At 39.7% G+C, this 10,151-nt stretch overlaps 1 protein-coding gene across 1 annotated transcript; it reads right to left on the reverse strand.

Annotated features, from left to right (window-relative positions):
* Positions 1-3,757: 3,757 nt before the first annotated feature.
* Positions 3,758-9,832, reverse strand: LOC123964008 (15-hydroxyprostaglandin dehydrogenase [NAD(+)]-like). Its single transcript, XM_046041168.1, has 7 exons — positions 9,560-9,832; positions 8,789-8,912; positions 7,734-7,840; positions 7,289-7,385; positions 5,549-5,625; positions 5,209-5,366; positions 3,758-5,011 (listed from the first exon to the last, which is right to left on the reverse strand). The coding sequence occupies exons 1-7, from the start codon at positions 9,650-9,652 to the stop codon at positions 4,891-4,893; spliced, it is 777 nt and encodes a 258-aa protein (XP_045897124.1). The 5' UTR covers positions 9,653-9,832; the 3' UTR covers positions 3,758-4,890.
* Positions 9,833-10,151: the final 319 nt, after the last annotated feature.

Below are 10,151 nucleotides of genomic sequence, written 5' to 3' on the forward strand. Positions count from 1 at the left end.
TTCTTTAGGAGCTTATCAACTAAGATGTGCGGTTGGATTGTATTAAAAGGAGATGAAAAATCAACAAATAAAATCCTTGCATGTGTTTTACTACCTTTGAAGTGTTTGAATAACAAATTTAATAGAGTAGCAGTGGCATCATCTACCCCACGCTTAGCCCTGTAAGCAAACTGTAGTGGGTCAAGAAGATTCTCCGTTTTTGTGAGGACAACTTTTTTAACCAGTTTTTTGAAGCACTTCGTAACTAAGGAGGTAAGGGCAACCGGCCTAAAGTCATTTAATACTTTGGGATGATTATGTTTGGCCACTGGAATGACTGTAGACTGTTTCCAGATGTTTGGCACTCTCTGTTGTTCTAGAGACAACTGGAAAATATAATGAAAAATTGGGCCTAATTGCTCTGCACAAGAGATGAGCAGACGACTGCCTATGTTGTCAGGCCCGGGGCTTTTTCTAGCTCTAGAGTGTTTAAACATATTGACCACATCATGTTCATCAAAGAAAGGCACAGGGCAATTTCCAGATAGGTGGGATTTCTGTTCTAGAATGACATTCCTAGAATTAGAGGTATCAAACCTCAAATAACACTTGTTTAACTCTGTTGCAAGCTGACTGTCACAACTGAAGCCCTTCAACACAACTTTAACGTTATTTTCTCTCCTGGTTCCAATAGCAGTCTTCATGCCATCCCAGGCTGAACGTAGATTTCTTCCAAGTCTTTCTAAATTTTTTTCTTTGTAACCCTGCTTTGCTCTCCTTATTTCACTTCTTATTTCCTTTTTCAGCTTGTTCAATTCTAAGAAGTTGCCTTCCCTGAATGCCCGCCTCTTTCTGTTTAATAACAGCTTAAGTGGTTTTCTTACCCATGGCTTATTATTTGGATACACCTGTACAATCTTATCAGGAATTACATTGTCAACACAGTAGGAAGCATAACAGCTGACAACATCTGTAAGATCATTGATGTTGGTACAGGACTCCTTAAACATGCCCCAGTCGGTGCAATCGAAACAGCACTGTAGGCTCAGGAAGGCATCTTCAGTCCAGTTCTTAACACGTTTGGTGCGAGTTTTTCCGCTCCTTAAGGCCGTGCGGTACGATGGGATGAGCTGGACGCAGTTGTGGTCAGCCCCGCCCAGCGGGGGAAGAGGATGAGCTTTGTATGCAACTTTAACAGAACCGTAACACAGATCCAGTGTCTTGTTTTGTCTGGTCGGGCACGTAACATATTGATAAAAGTCCCTCAGACACTTTTTCAGCGAGCAATGGTTAAAATCACCAAGGACGAAAACAAGTTCTTCAGGCGATATTGCTTGCAATTTTTGTGTTACTTGCAATATCGACTCCGAGGCTGTATCCGCATTTGCACTACAGCAAAGCTCCAAAGCTTTTGAAATGTTTAACTGGTCATTCTGTATGCACAGCTTTTATTTTTGACAAGTTAATTTTCATAAACAAACCACCATGTAGAGCACAATAATTTAGTGACTGAAAACAACCCACAGAAACTGCTGTTCTGTCCAACTGGAATTAATATTAGGCTACGAATGGTAAGCTAATAGTAGCCTGTACTATTAGGCTATCTGAAATTATAATGAATACACAAACATTAGCACTAATCAAACCTTAACCACAGTGGTGTAGGCTAATATCAGAAAATGGTTTTATTTGTGACATAGCTAAATTTCTACTAATAAACTATCTGTACGCAGATTATCCAAATAAAGTGTTAACATGTAAATATATTATACTAACATTATACTTTCTATTTACTGGTATATGTTTTTTTTATCAAATGGTCAGAAAGAAAATGCATAGTCATTGCCTTTACTGAATGCATACCCATCATGCTTACTGTGGCACGAAGTCAACCCTGGAGTAGGGTTAGGGTTAGGGTTAGGCTGAGCTCTTCTCTCCTCATCTTTCTCTCCCTCTGTATGCAACCTCATCCCGCTAATGCATGTTAATAACTTGACTTCTTGCCTTTCCCGTAGTCTGGTGCTTTCTCACCCGTCCTCTCTCCTCCTATCACTTTGTGCAGGTGTTTCTGGCTCTCGAGCAGTGGAGTCTGGATCTGTGGACGTTTTACCCTGCCTCTGTCGCCTGGTGCTTGCTCTTGGTGGCAATTGTATGGTCTAGACCTGCTCTTTTATGAAAAGCGCTGTGAGATAACTTGATGTGATTTGTCGCTATATTAATGAAATTGAATTGAAATATTTTATTTGGTTAATTTCACCTACATTTTACCTACAAAAGTTCTCTCTCTCTCTCATATATATATATAAAAATAAATAAAAAGGACTGATTATTATTTTCAGGTGATTATCAAGTGGGAACTCCGGGTCTAAAACTGAAGCCAATGCAGAAATGCCTTTAACATGTATACTTTCTAATGACCAGCAAGGGGCGACACAAAACATAGTCTGATTGCTTGTAGTTAATGACAAAATGACCCTACTTCCCACTTGATTAATTACCTCAGTTAACACTTTCCTAATGAGTTTATGTTCTCAGTCATTAGTTTCCAGTCTTCTTCAATACAGCATAATGTTCCATTATTAAATTACAGCCCCATTTGGCAGAAAATAGACAAAGCAGGGTTTGCTTTAGGGGTGCCTACCTTCTGATTGAAAAGTCACTACTACGGTGTCTTGAAAGGTGTAGCAATGTGTATACCCCCGGCTCCACTGTCTCGACCAAATATGGTCTCTTCTGTTTCCAAAAAAACCAAGATGGCGACAGCCAATATGCCAAACTTGAAGCTTCAAAATGGTCATCCACAAACCAATGGGTGATGTCACAGTGGCCATGTCCACTTCATTTATACAGTATCGAAAACATACTTATGAATATTTTATTCAGTTTCTGCCAATATTATTGACCATATCCCCCTAAATCTTATTTTGCACATTACCACACTGAGAGACAAGATTTGGTTGTCATGGTAAATGGCTGACTGCAGTCAGAGAGTTGAGGTAGACCCAATTGCAGACCAAAAAGCGAGAGGATGCAGTTCAAACAAAAGATTTATTAAGCAACTTAAAACAGGCTTACTCAGGAGCGCAGCAGGCAAAAAGTCCAAACAAAGGTATCCACACGAAAGTCCAATGAAATAGGGTAATTCAAAATAGAGAACAAAGTAGTAATCCACTAGATAAATCCAGGAAACACAGAGAACACTCAACATAAGACTTAAGGATATCACAAAGACTCAACAGAAATGAAGGCTTAAGTACACAGGCAAACGAGCAGGGAGATAAGCACAGCTGAAACACATCAGGTAATCAAACAACAAGAAACAAAGCTAGACAAGGACAAATGAGAACTGAACACTACAATATAAAACAGGAAGTAAAGCACATGGGAGCACACAAGGACAGAGTTACCAAAGCAGAAAACGGGGAACAACAGCATGACAGAATAAAACCACAGCAGGGAGAGACCGTACCAAACAGGAAACAAGACTACACAAACATGGAGACATAGGACTTAGACACAGATACAAGGAGAGAATAGACAGGGCACAGTGATCAGTGGTAGCAGACAGAAACTAACAACAGACCGAAAGACAGACTAGGATGAAACAGTAGACAAGACCAAAATAATAACAGACACCGAAGTACACAGACCAGGGGCCTGTCCCACGAAGCAGGATTTGAGCTTATCCAGGTAACTTCGGGGTTAACCCTGGGTCACACATACCAGGGTAGATCGCCATGGTAACTTATGGTGAACGGCTAACCTGCTTCGGAGCAGGTTATGTTCCAGATAAGAGATCAACTCTATGAAAATGCCGCCTACTGACCAATCAGCTCTCTTAGAAAATGAGATCACCATCTGTAGGAAATCCCACAGACTGTTTTAGCCTATAGGCTGCTTAATATTTGCTGCGGTGATACAGAGAAGCTCTTGTATAGGCTAAAGCGATCATCCTACAGAGACTGATTAAAATTCTTAGGCTATTGTTGCCTTCAGGTTTTTACAGTGGGCTGAGCCTACTTACTGCTTTGAAATGTGTTTAATATTTGCTCCCAGTCCGTTTCACACAGCCTGTCGCAGCCGTTAAAACAAATGGGTTTCATTTGTCTTATGTTAGGCTAATATTATGAGCAGTTTGGTAGGGATATTGAAATACTAAATTTTAATATGAAAGAATAAGGCTGATATTTTCATACAGTTCATAAGAACACATCAAATCAACACATTATTATAGACTACGCCTGTTCATGCATTCAAACTGTCGGCAAATTTCTACCTGCTTGTGTCAGCTGCAGCCGTACCACTCAGACTAGGCCTATGTCGCATTTCTGTAGTGTTACAGTTTGCACGTTTGTAAAATATGCCACTCTGCTGCCAGTGGACTTGTTCACTTCTACGATTGTTCATCTGCTTCCAACACCACCTCTTTTATGTGAACGCGCCCACAGCTGGATTGGGAAACCTTGGGTTGAGTTACCGAGTTGATTTAACAGCTTCATGGTACCGCTTATCCCAACCACGATTGTTAGGGTTAGTTAAGCCAGATAACTGAAAAATATCCTGGGTATGTTGAACTCGCTTTGTGGTACAGGCTCCAGGAGTAACACTAGGACATGAACTAAGGCACAGGACTAAGAACTAAGGCAAAGAACTAAAGCGCAGGACTAAGAACTAAGATAAGAGACAAGACAAATACTAAGTAAACTAAAACATGTGAATGAATAAAATAACAAACATGGCTACACAGAGAAACGCAGAACCAAAAACAGACTTAAACAGGATCAACAGAACACAGATCAAACTTGGGCAAAACAGTAGAACACAAGACATGGAACCAAAACAATACCAGAATGCTTAACTCAACATTGGTTGGTTCTGTATGATGGTGTTGTGGTTTGTCATTATGAAGAGCTACTGGATAAATGAAGGAAAAGTCATGTATTTCCTTCCTTTTGGCAACACAATGAGGGCCTCTCCGTTCTTCGTCTCATCTGTCACCAGCTCGAGGAGGCAGGCTGCTACTTCAGACACACTGAAATAAAAAGGTGTAGTGACCTCAATGAAAATGCATGTACACAGTATCATACGTGTCATGATAATGTACTTCATATGTGTCGTCATAATGTACTTCGACATGATGTCATCAAAGGGTCTAAAAACGATGGTCAGCACCAAGGGTTAACCTGCTGCAGAACAAACAAACAAAAATGTTGTAAGAGTTAGACTCACGCTAACGTCCCAAACTTTTCTAGTAATTGTTGGGTTTCATCAGTCAGGTGGGCGTATGGCCCCAGACTGGAAGGAATGGAAGAGAGGAGGTCAGTTTGGACACAACCTGGGCAAAGTGTGTTGACCCGTATACCGTAGCCTGATGCAGTAGAGGCAGCCTAGTAACAGACACACACATACACACAATTAGGCTTCAACTGTTCGCAGGCACAATGTATAATACAAGCACTAAAAGGAAAAAGTTTTGTGAAACTCTTTAATTACTGGATAATAGTGCTTTTATTTCACTAAACTAGTTTCTTCAGCTCTCTGGCTTTTATCAAAACAAAACCTTCTTTACCGCCATGGCTCGAGTGAAGCCGACCACGCCGTGCTTGGTGGCCGTGTAGACAGGACAGGTTAATATAGGACTGACACCTGTAGGATATAGGTCAAAAAAGTCAATATTACCGTACACATTTCGAGTTGTCAAAACATAGATGCACAAAGTGTGTCTACATTGTCTCATATTTACAATGATGAGACCTTGTGGCATTTCCCAGTGGTGTGCTGTGAAGGTGACGTGTTTAAATCTTACTAGTGGTTCCTCTTAGATGTTGTTTATTTAGGTTATTGGCTTTGTGTGGTTTTTTCCCCATCTTTTCATTTTTTTTATAATTTCTGAGGATTTACCTGCAAACACACCTAATAATATAGACATAAACATGGCATGACTGTTTCACATAACTGGATAAAAAGTATGGTGAAGTTCATGTGTCAATAAAATCATTTTCTTGGTTTCTTCAAACATGGGCATAGATTATTAAAATCATAATTAGAACTAACTGTACAACCATCCAAATACTGTTTATTTATAAAATGTGGTGGCATCCATTGAGGCTTTGTTTGATTTTATCAAAGTCTGGTCTGTGAACCTACTGAACACATACTGAATATTACGCTTTGCCCCTACTGTCCACCCTGTTTTTCCAACACAACACCAATCGGTCATTTCATCGCTGAGCTAGAGGTGGAGGTTGTTCACTGTGTCTCGCAGAAAGTGCTTTTATTGTTATGAAGGAAAGTTTAATATTTTCTAGTTTTCCTTTTAATGTCCTCCAGCAGAGCTTTCCTTGTTGCTAACCGCTAAATACTGCTAACTGTAGTATTAGTTAGTGGCTGAAGTAACTGCTAACAAGAAGTAAAGCTTGATTTATACTCCTTCGTCAAATTGACGCCGTAGCCTACTCACGACGCGGACGGCAAGAACTGTGATTGGTCGGCTGGATAGCCTTGCAATGCCTCCGAGCCGACAGGAAGTGCTCCGTGCTTTGAAGTAAATTTTACCAGCGGCCAATCCAGCATTTGTAATACGGTGGATCAATATATTTGAGCGTCACAACCCAAGCCAAATGACTGGTTTCAGAATGTGATCCATTTGGTCGTAAACATTTGAAAAGTCTATACCAGCCACATGTATTTAATTTTACCCCCATTCAAGTTAGCGAAGGGCTAAACTGGAAGTTAGCCTGCTCGGCTGGCAAAAGTCTGCACAGTGGACTTTGTAGCGCTACCGCCAACTAGCGGTTGGCAGTGTAATTGCAGAATGATGCAGACACCAACGCACAAGTAGAAATGCATGGAGACGTGTGTAGCTTACATCATAAGCTACGGCGTAGACCTGACGCAGAAGAATAAATCACGCTATCTGTCCATCAGGAAACTCTGTAAATCCAAGAAAGTTGAGGCAGAGCAGCCTCAGAGGGAAAACCAGAAAATATTTTCTTCATAAAATAAGATAGTTTCCCCAAAATCAGTGAATAAAGTTATAAAGTGGTGTTTTTGTACTATAATCAGTGAGGCCTAGTGTTGCATAGCCAGACCTAGCTACACACTTGGACTCGTGGAGAAAAAGTTCTCAGTATGAGAAAAATAATGTGTAAACATTTTCTTGTAGATACTCAAAATAAAAGTATGAAGCTTGCAAATAAGCGTAATATGGGACCTTTAAAATGTGCAGAAGAAAAAAAATGTATTCAAATAATGCGGATATCTTTTATTTGGAAAAACAAACACATATGTAGTACATGGTGGGCTTTACCTGCCAAGGATGCAGTGTTGACGATGACCCCTCCCCGACCTCCACTCAACTTGTTCATGTGCTCCAGAGCCAAGTAAGTCCCCCTGATAACCCCCATCTACAACACAGAATGGTTAATAGCTGTTTTTGGTGATGTCAGCAGAAATCTCTTTTTCTGTCCATAAACACGTTGGCGGCTGCTGCAGGCCGTCCTTTGAGTACATATGTTGAAACAGAGGAAGCTGAATGCAAAAATCACATGAGTCACATTGCCAAATAATTTCTTTACCCTAACCACTGAAAAAGAAAGAAATGAAAATGTTCTTGCTTGCAGTGTTGGAAGATGTAATTCATGTGTGTTCACGTGTGTTGTGGTGTAATTTCCCTTGTCGGAGTGGTGCAGCAGAGTACAAGTAGTGGTCATAATCCCAACCAGAGGTAGTTTGTTACTCTTTCTACTTCTTACTAGGTTTATGGAGACAGTTTTCTCCCACGCAGTCTCATTCAAGATGCCGGCATTGTTGCACAGGATGTCTATTCCTCCGAAGGTTTCTGCAGTTTTCTGAAAGGCAGCTTGAGAGAAGAAAAAACAGGTAGTGGTTAACTTTTCATAATCAAGATCCCTTATATGGCCTACTTAGACAGTTGCAGAACCTTTTTCAGTGTGTCATCATTTACTGTAGAGCTGCAAAGATAAATCAGTTAATCAGTTAGTCATCATGTGAAAATTCAGCAACAATATTAAAAATCCATTCAAGTAATTTTCAATAATAGAATTTGTTTATAAATAAATAAATCATTAAAAAGAGAAAATAATCTATAGGCCTATCAATAATGAAAATAATCACTTTTCAGCAGTAATTCACTGACATTAAATTATTATTATTAACTATAATAACTTCATGTAATGTAGACTGTTATATTCAAGTTATTTGAGACTAATAGTTTAACAAAAGATAGCAATAATAGATGTAAATTTTATCAGTATAGTATATACACATGAACAAAAGTTTGTGGTGATGATGTTCTAAAGAAATTTTACGTGAAATATACAAATACACCAAATAAATGTACACTAACATCATTTTAAGAGGTTTCCATTGTGTGATTTCTGCCCTATTTTCTCAAGTTATTTTATTTCATACGACACCTTCCCGCACAAAATAATCCTCAACAACCCTTATTTAACTCTACGTTTTTGACACGACCAGTTAAATTCTCAGCAAATAATTTCCTTACACTGAAACAATAATTAATGTAACCCTATACCTCAAACTAATCTAGAAAGCAGTTCTTGACCTGCGATTAAATGCCATCTGATTGGCTTACTCCTGTTAACTTAACAGGACAAAATTTTCCTGAGTTTGGGAGCTTCCTTAAACATCTGCTTATCGGAACCTTGGTTGCAAAAAACATTAACAAACAACTCTGCAAATTTCTGGTATGATTGATTAGCTTCAGGCCTTACCAGGCTTCTCAGCACCTCCCCCACTTGTCTACTTTATTTGTTGTGTGTGTTACCTTTCATCTGCTCCTCTGATTCAACATCACAGATGTGGAACAAAGTTCTCTCCCGTCCATACTCTTTCTCGAGGGCTTCCATTAAATTCTTTCCTTCAGTTTCATTCACATCCAGGAGAACGACCTGTACAGGTCAAGAGCCATCACATATACAGTCAGTTGCCAGTGTACTGTGTACATCTACCTAAAACTAATGTCCTGCAATAAATTCTACCTTTTGTTGACACTGTTTCAGAGGAGTGCTGAATCAACTGTATGATCATTTTATAGAGTTTAGTTCATTGTTTGTTTGTTTGTTTACTTATCACTATTTATCTGTACTTTAAGAAGGAGTACCGACTTTATCAAAAAATGCATGGCAGGAAGAAATAGTTGTGAAACAAACCTGAATAGCAGAAAAAGGCATACCCTTGTGGAGCAAATTCTTTAGGTAGGTTAGAGGTAGATTCACCCATGCATAGCATAACATATTAATATTCCAATACAATAACCTGCAAGTAGACTACCTCACCTCAAAGGTGAATATAAGTACAGTAGGCTACTTGAGAAAATATAGTACTTTTCTAGGTTAGTTTCCCGCTATTGATTGCAAATACATCAAGTCGGTCATTGTTGGGTCTGATGTCCACATCCCCCCTCCCCCCCTTCGTCAATGTACATTGGCTGTTTGCATCATTTACCTGCATGCTGCAAGGATGCACAAGGCATCTATGTACCAACCACATCACCCAAACCGTAGGGGTGTGCTCCATAGTGGAGGCAAAACTTTACCTTAGCACCGTTTTGCAGGAGTATCTCCGTTATTGCTTTTCCTATTCCCCGCGCTGCTCCGGTCACTACTGCGATTTTCCCATTTAATGCCATATTAGTTGTTCAGTCAGAGGAGAGGAGGATCTCAGCTGTAGGATCCCTCCAGAAAATATAATGCAGAATGCAGGGAAATCAGTGTGCTTTTAAACTGACACCGCCCACGAGGACATGCCCAGCGTGTCAAGGCCTGTAAGCAAAGAGCCGGTGGGCTTATCAATTTACAGCTAAACTTCATTCAGGTTGAACAGTTGAAAGGAAAGTAAAAAATAAACCGTTTTAACATTTTGCCACCACGTGTTTCCTTGAATCTCTTAAGACAACTTTATTATAATTGTATGTTTTGTATCTCTCTTTATATTATAAGGCAGCAGAAAACTGCCACGTTTTAAAATGGAGTTTGGGATGACTGAACCGAGAAAAACGTTTCCTGATGTGAAGACACGTTCCATTTAGAGGTTGGGCTACGCATTAGTATATGTGGCCACTAGATGGAGGCACAGAGCTTTGTGACTTTAGAGCTCATATTCATCCCAATATGTTGTCATCCATAGGA

The sequence above is a fragment of the Micropterus dolomieu genome, linkage group LG23 (genome assembly GCF_021292245.1).
Source record: "Micropterus dolomieu isolate WLL.071019.BEF.003 ecotype Adirondacks linkage group LG23, ASM2129224v1, whole genome shotgun sequence".
Lineage (NCBI taxonomy): Eukaryota > Metazoa > Chordata > Actinopteri > Centrarchiformes > Centrarchidae > Micropterus > Micropterus dolomieu.

Bases quoted from the DNA above. Each gene is read 5' to 3' on its own strand.
- LOC123964008 (XM_046041168.1), bottom strand. From the start codon at position 9,652: ATGGCATTAAATGGGAAAATCGCAGTAGTGACCGGAGCAGCGCGGGGA. The intron at 7,386-7,733 runs GTAAGAAGTAGA...TCTGTGTTGTAG, and splicing joins AAACTGTCTCCATAAACCTA to ATGGGGGTTATCAGGGGGAC. The intron at 5,626-7,288 runs GTAAAGCCCACC...TATATCCTACAG, and splicing joins CAACACTGCATCCTTGGCAG to GTGTCAGTCCTATATTAACC.